The sequence below is a fragment of the Mauremys mutica genome, chromosome 13, assembly GCF_020497125.1.
Source record: "Mauremys mutica isolate MM-2020 ecotype Southern chromosome 13, ASM2049712v1, whole genome shotgun sequence".
In the NCBI taxonomy this organism is placed as follows: Eukaryota; Metazoa; Chordata; order Testudines; family Geoemydidae; genus Mauremys; species Mauremys mutica.
This window is the reverse complement of record NC_059084.1, coordinates 10,456,710-10,474,843: the sequence shown is the minus strand read 5'-3', so window position 1 is coordinate 10,474,843 and position 18,134 is coordinate 10,456,710. Positions and strand designations below refer to the sequence as shown.

Sequence of the window (18,134 nt, the reverse complement as noted above, 5' to 3'; positions counted from 1 at the left end):
CCTGCTGGGAGGCACCTCCTCGATGGCACCCACGCTCAACAGAGACTGGACCTCCTGTAAGAGGACTTGCTCGTGAGAGGGGTCCCTGAAGAGGGACAGGGAGGGAGGGTGGGAGGGAGGGGGCGAGATGAACTGTAGGCGGTAGCCGTATTGGACAGTGCTGAGGACCCAGCTGTCTGATGTCACAGATGACCACGCCTGGAGGAAGTGGGAAAGGCGATCGGAAAACAGAAGGGGTGGATCCTGATTGGAGAGAGGTTGGCGGCCCTCGGGCGTCCCATCAAAAGGGCGTCTTTGGGCCTTGAGGGGCCTTGGACGGTCCCTGGGCTTGGTTACGCCGCCCGCCCGATGGTCTGCGGCGGAAGGGGGCTGAGCGCCGATTGTTAGCCGGACGAGGTCTGTTAAACTGATAGGGCCGATAAGGTTGACGCCGGAAGGATCGCCTCTGGGTGGCCGGCGTGTGCATCCCTAATGTGCGGATCGCCACTCTGCCGTCCTTTAGGGTCTGAATGCGAGTATCAGTTTTTTCTGAGAACAGACCCTGCGTCTCAAAAGGAAGGTCCTGGAGCGTATATTGGACCTCCGGCGGCAGAGTAGAGGACTGAAGCCATGCAATGCGACTAATGGTTACCCCCGATGCTATGGTCCTGGCACCCGAGTCCGCTGCATCTACCGCTGCATTAATCAAGGTACGGGAAGCCAGCTTTCCTTCCTCCAGCAGCGCCGAGAATTCTCGGCGGGAATCCTGCGGGGTGAGCTCTGTAAATTTCTCTAGGCAGCCCAAGATGTTGAATGTGTATCTTGAGAGCAGAGCCATTTGGTTGGCGATGCGGAGTTGGAGTCCGCCCGCTGAGTAAATTTTCCGGCCTAACAAGTCCATGCGCTTGGACTCTTTCGACTTTGGCGCAGCGGCGGGCTGTCCGTGTCGCTCCCGGTCATTGACAGAATGGACAACGAGAGAGTCCGGAGCCGGGTGAACATAAAGGTATTCGTACCCCCTCGGGGGGACCGAATACTTTCTCTCAACTCCGCGTGCCGTAGGCGGGACGGAGGAGGGCGACTGCCAGATAGCGGCATTGTTCTTTTGAATTGTCCGGATGAAGGGGAGTGCCACCCTCACGGGGGCCTCCGCTCCCACCACGTCTGTGATGGGGTCATCCACCTCCTGGACTTCTTCCACGGGTAGATTGATGGCCTTAGCTACCCTTCTGAGAAGGTCCTGGTGTGCCTTGATGTCAAGCGGCGGAGGTTCCGACGGTGCCGCCCCTGCGACCGCCTCATCGGGGGAGGAGGATGAGGAAGGACCGGGTAGCACTTCTTCCGGTGCCTGCTCAGTGTCTGCGGGAATAGGTGCCCGCGTTTCATGGCCCAAGTGCGTGCCGTGGGCGGCAGCCTGTGGAGTGGGGGACGGAGGCGGCCTGCTGACCGTGGCTACCGGTACCGACCGCACCGAGCCTGGCTGTCGCGGCGGAAGGGGAGGACCCAGTTCGTGTTCGGCCCAAGGCACCCAAAATCCCCATTGCTGAGGTCCATGCTCTGGTGGGAGGGACCCCGCCCGGAAGTCAATGGCGCTGCCCTCAGGGGACGCGACTGAGGGCTCTCTTGATGGCCAGGGGGGGGCCGACGCGGTGGCCGGGCGGACGTCCGGTGCCAGAGTGAAGTGCCCCCGCGGTGCCGGCGGGCGGTGCCGGTCGTCATGTGGTGTAGCCGGCGAACGGGACCTGCGCGTGGCTCGGTGCTGGGAGGTCGACCGGCGGTGCCGGGAGCTCGACCTTCGGCCTCGGGAGGTTGACCTTCGGGCCCGGGAGCTCGACCGGCGGCCCCGGGAGCTCGACCTGCGGCGTCGGGAGCGCGAGCGACGGTGCCGGGAGCTCGACCGACGGTGCCGGGATGCGGATCTGGACCGCGTGCGGCGGCGCCTGGAGCGGCTTCGTGACTCTCGACGCCTGTCGCGGTGCCTGGAGCCGGACCTGGTGCGGTGCCGGCGACTGGGCGACCGGGATTTGGAACGTCGTCGGGAGTGCGACCGGTACCGCGACTGGGAGCGGTACCGGGACTGCGACCGGCGAGGGGACGGTGAGTGTCGTCTCGACGTGGATCGTCGTGCCCGGTGCGGCGGAGATCGATGCCGTGACCGAGACCGGGATCGAGATCTGGCGGCGGTGCTGCGATCAGCCCGGTCGGCCGGGGACGGGGGGCGCATCATAAGCGGCTTCCCCATAGATTTGAGAGTCCGCACCGGTGGCAACGGCAGCTGAGCGCTTGCATCAGCGGTAAGGTCAATCAAGTGTCTTGCCGTCGCGAACGCCTCGGGCGTGGACGGCAGCCTCAGCTCCTCCTCGGTAGGTACCGGGGAGCTGGGCGGTGCCGGACTCGACGGGCCTTGCGGCGCCGGAGTCGACGGCACGGTGCACGTTTTGTGCACAGCCTCAGCCTGCACCGTTACAGTCGGAGGCGGCTGGGCTAACGGTCTCTTGTGCTTCTCAGAGACCGTTTTCGGCACTTTGCGCTTCTTCCCCGGGGAGGGGGAGCGGTGCCGGGTCTTCGGTGCCGGGTGCCGAGGTGCATCGGTACCGGGGCGGCTGGGAGCGGTTGGCGCGCCGCTAGCTGAGGCAGTCTTTGGCGCCGTCGGTGCCGGTGCCGGCGGTTGGAGTGCCGACTCCATGAGGAGTTGTTTTAAGCGTGAGTCCCGCTCCTTCCTCGTGCGAGGCCTGAAAGCGACGCAGATGGGGCACTTGTCCGACCGGTGCGACTCTCCAAGACAGCGGAGGCAGGAGTCGTGCGGGTCACTCACCGGCATAGACCGCTGGCAAGCCGCGCAGGGCTTGAAACCCGCCGGTCCGGGCATAAGCCCGCACCGGGGCGGAAGAAGAGGGCTAACCCCTCTAATTCCCTAATTACTATTGTAACACTAACTATAGAACTATTAAGAAGACTTAACAACTATAATAACTATATACACTAACTAACGGAGAACGCTAAGCTGTGGAGGAAAGCAGATCACTCCACTGTTCCTACTAGCCGTCACGGGCGGAAAGAAGGAACTGAGGAGCGGACGGGCCGGCTGGGGTATATATGCGCCGCCATGGCGGCGCCACTCCAGGGGGCGCCAGCCGGCCCGCCGGAGTTGCTAGGCTAAAAATGTTCCGAAGAGCCGTGCACGCGCGGCGCGCACACCTACAATGGAATGGATAGGAGCAATCACTCGAAGAAGAACAGATGTATTTAAAAAAAAATCATTACAAATATATATTCACTCACAGTTGTGTTCAAACACAGTATAATGGGCCAGGACATGTAAAGCATGCACTCATGATGCAAGGCTGCAGTTTCTCAGGTGGTTAGGAACCCAACTGAACTTTGTCTGTATTATCGTCTGACTGAGGTGCAGACACACGCATAGCTGATTTAACATCACTCCCACTAAGGTTGCTTCTTAGTGAAGAGAAGTCAACAGTTTAGTCGTAGCATGTACAAACTCAGGACCACAGGAATTTGGCACAATATGAAAAATATTTCATTCTACAAAATAAAATCCACATATGCAACAATATAAGGCCTAAACAATACTGAGTTACCAAATAAACTTTACATTTATTTTTAATAAAGCCGTGATTTTAGAGGTCCTCCAATATAATTGTCATTTTATCAAGTGTACAAAGTATATGGATCAGGATGGCAAAATACATGAAAATCTCTTGCCACACAGGTTTCAGTAATGTTTATGATGAGCATATAAATATGCTCACTCTCCTTCTTCCCTTGCACACTTTGATGAAACAACAAAAATTGTGAAACATCTCTGAGAAATCCTTTCCCATCTAATGAATAAGGCTCCATCATTCTGTGACTCTCTCTTCAGATTAAAAAGTTTCACGCATGCACATTACAATAGAAAACAAATCATTATAACTAAGCTAATCGCAACACAATGAAAAGCCGATATTGACATGATTTCCAACACACTACAGATTCCAGTGTCCCTTCACTGTGTCTCTTCTGCATTTGTTTAGAGTGGCAAAGCTACTCTGCTTTTCCTGTGAAATGACACACATTGGAGAAACATGGAAGCATAGCCATTACTGCACAGAACATACAGAGAGCTTTAATAATACTTCATACCTTCTCTAGTTGTGGATTTGTCACCTTTCTTCCCTAGTGTGAGCCAGATTGGTCTCTGCTGTTAAAGCTCTGCTGTGCTTCCTGAAGATGACCCTAATCTGTTCAACAGCTACTGGAAATCATGCTATGCTGATTAAAATACAGGTAATCTTCTGGTAAATCCCTTACTGCCTCAATGAAGCACTAAGGATGGAGCACTAGTACATAATACTGTATTCTGAAATTATCTACAATTTTAATGTAAGGCTGCAGTTCTGTATTGTTTTCTATTACAGAGTTAGATGTTGGAGATGAGCTAGTGATGTGGATGAACCCATTAGGTGTTTTTTAACTTTTGGACATTTGGATTCAACTCCTGGTTTAGACTGTAAGTAAAAATGACTTTGGCAATGAAATTTTTATTTTCAGTTGTCCACTCTGCAAATTAGACACAATCTGGCAGGCTTGGCTAACTATTCTCAGTCTAGAGTCCTAGGTTTGGCATAATAAGGACATTGCGGGTCAAGATTCAGTCCACATTTACTAGTTACAAATAACTATTGTAAATGATGTATTTAATGACTTTTTCTTGTTCTTTTAAGTTAAAATATATTTAACGGTCTGTTGTAATATAACATAAGATTTTTTTTTCGGTAAATGTCAAAGCATTTTACAGACGATAGTAAATAACACTGGGTACAATTTTCTAAAGCACCTAAGTGACTTAAGAGCCTCATCAAAAGCAGCTAAGACACTTAAGTGTGGGATTCACAAAGGTACTTAGGCACCTAACTGTCCTTGAAATCAGGAATTGAGGGTTTGCTAGAGCCACCCTTATGTGGAAACCCCAAAAGCTGAGGGGGGCAGACTCCATCACTGGAACCCTGGATTAGATACCCACCCTGAAGCCTCTGTAAATGATGCAGTGGGGGAAGAGTAAACAACACCCATAGTGAAATTGTTTACTAAAACAAAAAAAACCCAAAACACCAGATGAACTATCCCACTAAACCCAAAGAAAAATACCATTTTGCTCTTTTATTAATTTTTTTAATACACAATGCAGCCTTCAGCCATACAGTAGGAGCAAGATTTTAAAAGGCAAAATCCTTGATTAGCTAGTATGAGCAGTCAAAGGTATTCTTGGGGACTAAAACTAATTGAACAGATTATAAATTCTGTTGAAAATAGCAGCAGTGGGGTAACAACCTAGATAGTAAGTTTCTGTAGGACCTGAGATTAAATTGGCCAACGTATCATAGTCCCAAATGTAATTTAAAATGTAAATTTCAAATAAGAATAACTACAGCAGCACTAGTGGGCTTCACTCACATTAAAGAATCCTCTAGAACTCTATTGGGTCTCTCTAAACAGGAATCCTCAGTACAGGCCGCAGTGGTTCTCAAACTTTTTTACTGGTCACCCTTCATAGCAAGCCTCTGAGTGCGACCCCCCCTTATAAATTAAAAACACATTTTTATATATTTAACACTATTATAAATGCTGGAGGTAAAGCGGGGTTTGGGGTGGAGGCTGACAACTCATGACCCCAGAGGGTCCCAACCTCTAGTTGGAGAACCCCTGTGCTAGAAGGTATGCTGTGGAAACAGACCAGGAAAAATCTGACAGTATTGCATCCAAAATAACCGAGAAGACAAATATAAAGTGGTGATAATAATATGCTAGGCTTGGTTATGTACTTGCATAGCACACAGTGAGCACACAACACTGAGGAACCAACAATGAGCAGAATGGGCTCTGGCCTATCTTAATTTCTTTCTGGCTGCTTTCTGAGGGCCTGTCTATAAAACTCACACAGCCAGTGTACAGTTGTCTGGCAGGCTTTGAGTGACTCAATATATTTTTGCTTGTTGTATACACACAATATTGCTATTAAACTATTATTCCCTTGTAACAGTGTAGACTTGTAGTGTATAGTTTTGAGTAGGAGAAAAGTGATTTGGGGCCTATCTAGGATGATAAATTTGACTACTACATCCCTAGGATCTCGCAACTCCTACATTAAAAATTTACTCTGAATCTATAATGCAGCAACTTTGAAGCAGAACTCCTACTGAACTCAATAATGGTGATCTGCTTAAAAACTGATAGCACGATATGGCTCTTTATTAAGGATACCTGATTTCCTGGTTCAAATTAGGAATTTTTAACTCTGGACCAGATCCTCCTCACTATCCTCACAGCAAACCCTAGTCAGCCTAGTGGCTTTAAGTCACTTTTGTGCCTAAAGTCATTTGTGTGCCAGTCACAGTATCCAGCATAAACCTGCTTCAGAGTTGCTGTAAATTAAGATCGCTGCTGGCATCCCCCCGAGGCTATTCAAATAGCTGTGGGTCAGCTAGATATAGGGTGCCCTGGCTACTCTCTACATTGGGAGCTGGATGGAAGTGGCTCGGAAGCCACTCTGGAGACTCTGCACCAACCAGAACTTCTCGTAAGCAAAGGAAATCATCCATTAGCTGGGTAAACTATTTAGGACTACTTTGCAGTTGGCGTGGCACAAAAACAGCTTGAACACAGGAGATAAATGGGCCTATTAGATCCAAAGCAAACCACTGAAAATGGCGAAAAGTCTACCAACCTCCTTCCTTGCTCCCTCTCCCATGAATAATCTCACCATGTGAATAAGCCAACCTCTCAAAGCAGTTAAAAATGGTTTCACCTAAACCCATTTCTAAGTCTGGCCAGCCTACTAGTTAAAACATTTTTTAAAAACATGTTCCTAGACTGGTTAGGAACTAAGAAACTGGGTCCCAGGCCAGCTTTCTATAACCCAAGGGTTTAATGCCATGGTGATAGAGAAAGCAAGCAGGTATAAAAAAAGAACGAGATTATTATGGTAATTGTGGTTCATAGTGTTGCCTCTCCATAGTCACACTTGCAGGATGTTACCCCCAGTGCCACGGAGCTTTGGGAAATTTTGGGAAAGTAGTTCTTGTTGGAGGTCACAACAAGCTCAGAGCAGAAAGGGCTGCACTGCCCCTATGACTTCAGTTCCCTCTGTTAACCCCAAGAAAGGTGAGCAGATATTGCTAAGAAACATGCACTGACTCCAATGGACTTGGAACTGGGCTGCAGGTTAATGCATGGTGGTCTTACAGAAAAGATACTTGGCAGTACAGAAAGGTTATAGGAACTGTTTGTGCTTAACTTATTAGTGCCTCTGTAAATTTGGGGATATGCTATTTAATAAGTAAATTAAAAAGCAGAGTGTCTCTTCCCCTGCATTCAGTGCTCTCCCTCCGCTACAGAACAGTGAAGAAAAGAATCAGTAGCCTTCAAACTGACTGCTACTCTAACAGGCATATAAGGTCTTATGACCTGATTGATTTCTTACAAACTAGCCAACACTCAGCAACAATTTTATTTAAAATAAAAAATTTACACACAAAAGCACTACCCTGCTCAGGAAGAGCCCAAAAGCCTGAATAAATATGAAACAAATCAAAATCCTTCAAATGCCTACTAAATATTGCCAGTTCAAGTTAGTTGGTCCACAGTGTGGCAAAATGAGGAAAATTTACATTGAGTTTAAAATGCACAGAATTAAGCTAGGTTTAAGAGAAAAGGTACAAATTTAAAAAGTTTCTAATCACTAATTTGAGCATTGCAACTTTATCACAAGATACATTATTACTACAGAAATTTGATCAAGTAGCAACATTTACTAATCTTTAGTTGAAATATAATTTCAGTTGTACGAACAATCTCCATGTGTAAAAAAAATCCACAAACCCTAATGGATTTGAGTTGCTTTTACAAATGTACTAACGAAGTCTCAAATTAAAACTTCATAGGTTTTAAGTAGAAAAAAATATTAAATAGGTACATTTTCTTTTGTTGCATTATATACACACACACAATCTTTCTTCTATATAAAATCTGATTGAAGTTTGTGTTCCCACTATATTGAGCACTGTTAAACTAAAAAAAGATCTAGTTTTGTGTCACTTTAAAACACAATATTCAATATGCAACTTTAGTATCACAGAAAAATGGCATATAATAGAAAATACTAAACAGGTGACATCTTATATTCTGAAAAATGACACAAAACAACATATGATTAGGATTTGGTCTGAAATGCCAAATGGACCCTTATGGCACCAGAAGTCAGGATTTCCGACCAGTAAATCATCAGTGCTGTTTCTTTAATGCTACATTTTGCACTTTTCCCTCCCACTGAAGGGTGCCTTAGGACTTGTCTACACTGGCACTTTACAGTCCTGCAACTTTCTCGCTCAGGGGTGTGAAAAAAACCACAACTGAGCACTGCAAGTTTCAGCACTGTAACGTGCCAGAATAGACAGTGCACCAGCGCTGGTAGCCATGCTCCTAGTGCTGGTAGCTACGCCTCTCACGGAGGTGGGTTTTTTAGCTGTGCCATGACTACACAAACCATGTAGGCAAGCCAGTGTAGACAAGACCTTATTTTATGAGATTGATTCACTGATTCCAATGGAATTATCTGCAAAGTAATATGGTACTTGACTTCAGAACAGTTGGCAAAAATCTGACCCTTAGCGATAAGCTGTGGGAACTCAAGAATGAGACAGCACCAAGAATCTGTGGCCAGTACCAAGAGACAAGATTATCGAACCCTCTTCTAAATTCTGATTCCTGTCTTTCATTTAAAAGCCTTGTTTGTAAGCAGACAATTATTTCAATAAGATATAAAGGAGGCACACAAAGCATTACATAGAAAATTAAATGCAAAATACTGTGTTTAAATTAAAGGACACCCAAATAGTCTGTGATGCCATGCTTAATGAGTATTTTTGAAGCATGATTAGGCAACATTTTAAACATATTTAGCAATGTAACAACTCCTGTAAACATATGAGGAAGTATCTCAGTCTCACTTCTACAATTCTATAAAGTTCCTCTAATAACATCAAGGAAGTTTTTCTTCTGAATTTCAAAATACATTTCTACTTTTCTATGAAGCTTTAATACAAAATTACATGTTAAAATGCACATGTGGTTACAGTACCCTTCTACATAGAGGTTGTTTTCCTTAGTATTGTGATAGTGGACGAAAAATAAGCAAGCACATAGGGCTAAATTCTTCCGTCAGTTATTGGCATGTAACACTCAACTTCATATTTAAGGACAAAACTTGGGCCTCAGCAGGTAAGTACACTATTCAAAACTATTCAGTGACTTTTATTGTGAGTTTTAAGATGCTGTTTGATGGATATAGTTAACTTTAAAAGTACCGTTTTAGCTCAGCTATCCAATAACTTTTTAAGAGCAGTTTTTCAAAACAAGTATTTTTATACAAACATTCATTTATACTTCAGACTTCAAGTAATAAAACTTCCATTTAAATCAAGTTATATCATTCAACTGCCCAAGACAAACATAACACCAACTTTGCTAGAACAAGCTATTTTGCTTAATTATGTGCTTGGTCCCAAAAGAGGTAGAGTTCATGAATCAAACCACTAAATTCCACCCAAGTAAGATTCACTAACATGTCAATCTCCTGCAACGTCTGCAACCTTACCTAGGATAAAAACTGTTTTATATAAGTGTTCATTCAATACAGGAATTAGCTCTGAATGTTAGTTGGTTATTTCATTTGAACGTTCAGTCCAATGGAACTAACATGTTAGTGATGCCCCAGCACATAACCTTCAGTCACAAGAATTTGTAACTTCTCTCCAAGTTTTAATTTAAAAACTACCTAATATACAAATATACCTTTAAATAACAAATATAAGAATAAATATATTTCAACTTGGAGAGAAGTTTTAGTTTGCTTATTTCACTTAGACCTATTAACTGATATAGCTGTATTCACTATTATTTCTCTACAAATGCTGCCGCTGCCATAGAAGTCCTCATGCTTCCTCTTGCTGAAGCTGTGAACTCCTCAATTTCAGCATTCAATTTACTAATTACCCATTCCAATGCTTCACGGCCCTGCAATTAAAAAAACAACACTTATTCACATATTTATGAAGAAAGGAAAGGTCTGTAAGTAAATGGCCAAGGCATCATATTTTCTTGAAGACTAGTTAGAACAAAACAGTTGAAACAGGGGAGCCAAGAGTGAGCACAGATATACCTCCACTATTCATGCAAACCAGAAGATCTTTCTCCCAAGTCCCAGACTTCCCTTTAAAACCTTTATAGGGCTCAGCTATGAAAGACCATGGCGAATTAATTTTATTTGAGCCTAGGTGATGTTAAACATTTTTCTCTTTATACTCTGGATTTGAAATCTAAAATTAATTTCTGCTATTATTCACTGACAGGCAGAAAACAAAAATGTAATTAGGTCTTGACAAAATGTATACAAGGTACACAATGTGACTTTTTGCTTAACATACACACACACAATTTTATAATACACAAGCTATAGCTTCACACACCCCTGGAATCCTTTTGGACACCTAACTGTTGCTGGAATCTCAAACAGCTGACACTAATGATAGCCAAAACTGGTTAAAAGAATGCACCACATCTTACAGAAAAGCCCCAACTGGTTTTGGCCAGGTCTTTGGAAGCTCCAGGTCAGAATAACTGCATTGTACTATATACCTAGTCACAAGCACCCCCCAACAATACTGAAGTTGACTGAAGTTCCATAGGTAAGACTGAGTTGAGTTTTACATGCAAGAGGGACTGAATCACTTTGTTACGTATGAAGATAAGGTATAGCATTTTCTTTCAGCACAGAATACATTTTCTGAAAATCTAACTGATTTGCTTGTAAATTATGAGTTTAAATTAAAAAAAATCAGTCCTGTAGTGGACTTGAAGAAAAAAAGTCAAGTGCCTTTAAATCAGTTGAATCTGGGATTTACAAACACTTGTGCGCTAATCATAATTGTATGGTTACTGCAAAGTGCAAATACAAGGGAGAGTCCTTGGGCGTCTTGCCTGTGTATTTCCATATGTTAATATACATGGACTTCTCACTACACTGGCTCTTAACAGAGTAATGTGTTGAGTTCAAAAGTTGCAATCCTAAATTAAGGCATTCCATGATACTGGCCCGAGGTTGGTTTTTTTTTGTTTTTTTGTTTTTTTATAAACAAATTCTCTGTACAATGACAGTCCTTAGAAACTATGATGCTGTCAACATCAAGGATGAAGCTACTGAGAAAGAGGAAACAGGGCATTCTCAAGAACAGGACCAAGGCTTCAGAGTTTACTCCACCAGAGATTAAAATTATCACAAATATTACAGTCTTCAGAATCAAGTGAAAACTCACTTCCGTTTCTCTCTCCTACAGCTGCAGTAAAAACCACAAGAAAGAAGACAAAGAAAAAAGGTATAGAAAAAAGGAAGAGGAAAATCAGAAAATGAATAGTACAACACTGAGAAAAGAGAACATTCACATAAAAACAGTTTAAAAAAATTCACGTGACTGACAGATGGGAAGGCAAGGAGGAAAATTAGGTCTCTAGCTGTTCACAGATTTGATTTCAAATTCTTTGGGAGACACTCATAACTAAAATGATGGGCACTATTATAAAAACTATAAGAGAGAAATATTAGAGGGGCCATAGATAAAATTGTTCTAAAAGGAAATAAAACTATCCAGTTTTGTCTTCTTGTCTCTGGCACCAGCAAATACAATGGATTATATTCTATGGCTGAAATGTATCCCCATGCAGGAGGCCCACACAAAGCCTTACATGTCTCTTATTCCCCATTTTAAAAGACTTAAACTATACCTAAGTTTCAGAGTAGCAGCCATGTTAGTCTGTATCCGCAAAAAAGAACAGGAGTACTTGTGGCACCTTAGAGACTAACACATTTATTTGAGCATAAAGTACCACAAGTACTCCTGTTCTTTATACCTAAATTGTCACATGAAACAATGTGCAGAGCATCTTTGTACTGAGGTGAATACTATGTGAAGTAGTATTTTCTTTAATTAGGTTTATATTTACTGCCTTTTCATTTTGTCTGTCCCAAAGTTCTGTATTCTATGACAATATCAAAAGGTAGGGGTGACGAAGATCATGCATGTAACTAATAAATTAAGTTTTAGCAAACCAAAAGTTGATGAATTTAGTTTTTATAAAACTGAAGATGTAAATTAAATGAGACCTCAACACACACTGTTTCAACAAATAAAGCGAACAATCAATGTATCAAGGAAATAAGTGCAGTTTTTTTTTTTCTAAAAAAAGATTTTCTTTAGTTTAGCAGTGCTTAAATTGTGATTGCAAAGTTGCTTCTGTCAAGCCTATGCTTCCCAACTGCTGTAGTGCAGTCCAGGACCTGTTTGGATTTCCAGAGGCTAGCTGACCAGTTACAGTAAAAAGAAGCAACTTTTTGCATCTGCTTCACATCTGCCGGATGTAAAATTTTGGATGGCACTTGAACTGGAGGAATAGTAAACATATAGAACAGAACCAAAGTTCAAAGTGACCTGGAGATGCTAGCCCAGACAGCACAGGGATACTTGGTACTAATAAATATACAGTCAACGAGGAGAAAAAACCCAAAAGATTCAGAGAGATGTGATCAAGCAGCCACACCCATCATGCTAAAACGTGCTTATTTTTATTTTGTCATTTTAAATGTTAGGACAATATTAACAAAGTGCTATTGTTACGCTAGGGAAGGTGCAGAATCAGGATTGAGAGGTTGAGCGTGGCGATGCCTATCACAGGATCTGTATTTTAAGAAATGATTCACCCTACGATCCCTTTTGAGAAGCCCTGCCATATCTTTTTCAAAAGTAAACTAAATGCAATATGAACAATGTAAAAAAAAAAAACCTTAGCTTTATTTTATTTTTTTTTAACTCCACAAATCAGGAAGCCAGAAGTCATAAAGAATATATATGTAGGAGTCATACTTACTTTATTCGCATTGGAAGAGATAGTGTTTTCCATTAATCCTTCTAGATAACTGCTGACACTGACACCTTTCACAGAGATTATTGCTTCTTGAGTCAAAATGGTTCTGAGTAAAAAAAAGTTCACTTTATTTTTTCACATTATAAAAACAAATATTCTTTATAAAAATAGCTCCTCACCCCACCCTCCAAATGCCCTTCTTCCACAGATCTACCTGGCAAAATTGTTTCTCTCTCTTGCTTCTGGAAAGCTGGAACAGAAAAGCATGTACACATGAAATGGGATATGTTGCTGTTAGGCTGGGTGTGCATGATTCTCTGTTCCAGCATTCCAGAAATAAGATACAGTAATCCCTACCCACCCACAAATGTCCCTTACTTCTTCTTGAATCCTAAATTCTCCATAGTAAAGGGTAAAAGGGAGGGTCAACATGGATCTGCAGAGGGACTACATTCAAAGAACAAAAGTCACCTTTCTCCCTTATGACACTGCCAGGACATATTCCCACTGAGAGAGACTAACTAGCAGCACTCAGGTTAATGGGAAAAAAAAAAAAAATGATTAGAGACCCATGAAATTCCTTTCATTTTATTAAACAATTTTTCATTTTATTTTCCTGCAATTTTGTGTTATTTAATTTTATCCATTTTATCAACGGGGGGGAGGGGTCATGGGTCTTGCCGAGGGAGGTCACAGAGCAAGCCTGTCCTGCACTCACCTGGCATCATGATGACAGAGGGGTGGCGGGGCCAAACCTGAAATGGCACTGAGAAACCATGCACCAAGTCGCAACACCCCAGAGCAAGAAGCTGGGCTCAGCCCCATGGGACAGAAACCATAGCTGCAGGGTGAGTTTTTTGCTTTATATGTTGTTTTTCATTTTATTTCATATTTGTAAAAAACACAGGACTCTGGAAATGAGAGACAGTTGGGAGACCAGGGATTTTTATACCCTTCATTTTAAAATGCTGAAACAGAGGGGCATATGCTCACTCCCTGAACAGCTGCTTTGAAATGGACTCCACTGTCCTATGGAAGGGCATGCAATCTCACAGTGAGGATTTGCGGCAGCAATGCCATTAAGGATAATGTAAATTTATTTTACTCTTCTAAGGTGCAATCTTGAAGACAAATATACATGTGCTTACTTTTCTGGCTCTTGAGGATGTGGTTTATAGATAAGCCTCTCATCTACTGATACTAGATTTGTAAATGAAATCTATGGAATAAAATGAGTTAGATTCTTATCACATAAATAAAAAAACTTCATTAAGAAGATGCAATAATACAACTAGAACAACCTAAGACCTTAACACTCAAATATCTGATTTTAAACACCATCCTTCAATGTGATATTCAAATTTATTATTCTAAAATTACAGCTGAAATACTATTTAATGAAACTGGTATAAACATACACAAAAGAAATAAATCCTAAAGTTCAAGCTTGCTAAACTACTTTTCCTTTTATGTCCTTCAGCATAAACTGTCAAGGACTGTCAGGGGGGATAGCTCAGGGGTTTGAATATTGGCCTGCTAAATCCAGGGTTATGAGTTCAATCCTTGAGGGGGCCACTTAGGAATCGGGGGCAAAATCAGTACTTGCTTCTGCTAGTGAAGGCAGGGGGCTGGACTCAATGACCTTTCAGGGTCTCTTCCAGCTCTATGAGATAGGTATATCTCTATATATTAAGATCACAAAAGGATTTTAACAACCATGTACAAACAATATACAGAACTGAGCAAAGTACTACACATTAAGGTAGCAGCAATACGACAAAAGAATTTTTGAAACAAGGTGGGATGCTTTGTATATGCTAATCACTAATCATTTCTAGTACAGGTGTTTCATAACAAAGCTGGCAAAAAAGTTCCTTTACTATAATGGGCTATAGGAGGTTGAGAATACGAGGTATGCTATTTTCAAGATAAAATTTTCTCTTTCAAACTGTTTATACAATTTAAACATGTTAGTCAACTAGTGACTTTCTAGTATTATTGATTAAAGAAATTACAATACTTACATTACTTGACTTAAGTTCCATTGTTTTTTCCACAGGGTCAACTACAGAGTGTTCCTGAACATATGTCTTTGTTCTGCAAGCACCGATGAGCTACAAGAAAGACACCCAAGATTATACATGCAAACACACTGCAGTAACTATTCTGAAAAGGTTAAAGATTTGTATTTACTTTTTTCCTTTCATTTCAACATACTATGGAATATCAAAGTAAACATTACTATACTGAATAAAGAGTAAGAAATGCAACTAGCCTTAAAATGACAAAGTTGGTATTTATTTCCTGCTTAAAATAATAGGTATAATTTAATTCAATTTCTTTAAAACACCACCATCAGTTTGAAATCCATCAATTTAAAAAAAAGCTAGAAGTTCCACTGTTCTTCCCTCTGACAGTTTTAAAACCACATGCTCCTATTAGAAAAATATTCTCGCTCATTATGCTGCAAAAAAGCTGCAGAATCATTATACAGGGGAAAGGGTGAATTTGTCCATAGACAGTTGTCAAATGTGCAGGGAAAAATAAAATAATTTTTCTATAATTCTTTTCAGTTATAGCAACTGTGTTACTTTTAACAACTGCAGGTAAAACAGTTTATACTGAAATGTTATTTAAGTTAACATCCTTTTAAACTTTGAAAAAGTATGCAATAGTCTAAACTATATTATCTACTACTTACAAAACAGAATTCTGTTAATCATTTAAAAGTAACATCACAAAAAAATCAGAAGAATGATATTCTTTCAACTAGATGAGAAATAAGTGGCATGGTTTCCCAAGTCCAACCTTATTCTTCCAGAACATTAAAATAGGAGCACTAGCTATTAAAAGGAAATACTACTACTCCCTTACTCCCAAAATTTGTCTGTCTTGTCTAGTCAGACTGAATTCGAGGCAAGAACAGTCTTTGACAATGTTTATGTAAAGTGCAACAATGGGATCTGATCTTAATTTATGGGGTATTTAAAACTGATAATAAATAAGGAAGCATGTGGTTCTTCCACCAAGCTAATAAAGAAACTCTTATCATGAGGAAAGCCATGTTAATACATTGGGAATGATTTATGTACCTTTCAGGACCAAAGTATACTACAAAACTTCCTCAAGGATCAAACAGAAGAATGTCAGTGTACCTGACAATCCAATACAAATTTGCCATTTTTAGGAACAGGACACCTTAAGAGAACAGCTGTTAACCAGATTACTGCTGCTGCTTTTCAAGTAACCAAGCAATAAGATACAAGAGTTGTTGCTGCAAGACAAGACATGAAAGGTCATATTGGGCTTTACCCCCACCTGCCTACACAAAGCAAGAATTAGATACAAGAGCAGCTTCTGTGCTTGAGGGTGGGTAAAGTTACAGCTCCCTCCTAGTGCCACAGGGACATAAATAATTGTAAAGGAGATAGGGACATGGGATGGCACCAAGGAATGGTGCAGTACGTATGATCCCCCAAGCCCTGTGTTGTCCCAAGAAGAGCTGGATTGTAAATTATATACTGTTTTGATTATTTATAAAAATGAGATAACTCATACGTACTCTCCCTCTCGTCTTCTAATAATGTACTTACTGATTTTACGATAGATGGCATCCCCCATTCTGTACTGAGCAGTCTATGGCTATGCAACTTTCCACTGGGGTCTACGTGTCTGTCTAGTACATCAACTCCAATCACACTAGGGTTCATGGGATTTGGGTATTTCTGCATAGCAGCTGTTGTAACTGTTTCCCAGGGGTGGCTGACAAAATAAATCAAAATTATCACATTTATAAATTACTTACATTAGTTTGTCATACTTTCTATTACATAATGAAAAAGATGCAGTTTACAGTTTGCTTTAAAAATACAGTTACAAAACATTCAGTTGAAACAATACATAAACAAACCAAACAATTATTTGTGAAATACCAGAGTATTGCAGATTTCTTAATTATTGGCTTTACTGTAACACAGCAGTTCTCAAACTGTGGGTCCCACCAGGGCTGGCTTAGACTTGCTAGGACTTGGGGAAGCCTGAGCCCCACAACCCTAGGCAGCGGAGCACGGGTTACAGACCCCCTGGCTGGAGATGAAGCCCTTGGGCACGGGTTTTGATCCCTTCCTCGCCTGGGATGGTGAGGCTCAGGCTTTGCGCCCCCACTCCACCCGGGGCAGTGGGACTAAGGCAGACTCAGGCTTCGGTCCCCCCGCCTGGGGTCCTGTAGCAATTTTTGTTGTCAGAAGGGGGTCGCAGGGCAATGGAGTTTGAGAACCACTGCCCCACCCGAATTAACAGCTATGTAAGACCATGATAATTTCACCGACGTCCCAAACCGTAGAGAAAGTTTCAAGGAGTTTGCACTGAGACTTTACTAACTCCGAGGGGCGGGGGGAGAAATGTTCTTCCCGTGACTCTACAGAGCTTGCCAGACACACCTGCCCTGCGCCTAAACACATCCCGAGGCGGACAAAGCGGGCCAGGTGATCTTTCACTGGACCGACGGCTGCTGGCGGAAGGGACAAGCTTGCGAGCTCCAGAGCTCTTCTGCAGCTCCGCGGGGCTCGAGGCGCGTCCCTTCCCCCTCGCCCGCCTCCTACGCCCCGCACCCACAATTAGCTACGGGCCCCTTTGGCAAGAACCTTCTCCCCCCCCGGCCCTCGCAGATCCCCCGCCACGGGCTGCTAGCGCTGCTCGGACAAGCGCGGCCCTGGGTCTCCGGGCCGCGGCGCTGAGGGAGCCCCCTAGGCAGGGGCTTTGCCTCCACAGAGCGGCAGCTGCTGTGCCGGCAGGGCCCCCCCTTCACACCGCCCCGGCTGGGGAACGAGCCTCTCCACGCGGGCGCGGGCCCCACCGGGGTCGCTCACCCCCCGCACAGCGCGCGCGCGCCCCCCCCCCCTCGCCCAGCCCTTACTCGAAGACATGCTCCGAGGTCCAGATCTTCATGGTGCCGGCGGTGACCGGCCCGGGGCAGGCGGGCGGGCGGTGCTGCGGCCGCGCGTCTCCCCCTCACGCGGCGCCCCAGCGAATGGAATGGAAGCCAGAGCCGGCGGCGGCGCCTGCGCCGTGAGGAGAGGAGCGTTAGGCCCTGGTGGGAGACGGGGCGGGGGTGGGGGTGGGGGTGGGGGTGGGGGAGGGGGGATACTCCCGTCTCCAATCTTACGCTCTTGCGTCGGTGTGAC

General features: G+C 43.4%; 1 protein-coding gene across 5 annotated transcripts in view; it reads right to left on the bottom strand.

Annotated features, from left to right (window-relative positions):
- PRELID3B (PRELI domain containing 3B) overlaps nt 1-18,134 on the bottom strand; it is a 27,916-nt gene extending 9,782 nt beyond the window's left edge. For 2 of the 5 annotated variants that reach the window (XM_044985293.1, XM_044985294.1), the window contains exons 1-6: nt 17,867-18,068; nt 16,545-16,713; nt 14,976-15,065; nt 14,100-14,170; nt 12,955-13,057; nt 9,929-10,050 (exon numbers count right to left, since the gene is read on the bottom strand). In XM_044985293.1, coding sequence (XP_044841228.1) covers nt 9,931-10,050; nt 12,955-13,057; nt 14,100-14,170; nt 14,976-15,065; nt 16,545-16,713; nt 17,867-17,898 — 585 coding nt within the window. In that variant the 5' untranslated portion in view covers nt 17,899-18,068 and the 3' untranslated portion in view covers nt 9,929-9,930. Of the gene's footprint in view, nt 1-7,468; nt 9,783-9,928; nt 10,051-12,954; nt 13,058-14,099; nt 14,171-14,975; nt 15,066-16,544; nt 16,714-17,390; nt 17,523-17,866; nt 18,069-18,115 lie in introns of those variants that run through there. The other 3 variants (XM_044985296.1, XM_044985292.1, XM_044985295.1) reach the window with 3 other exon arrangements.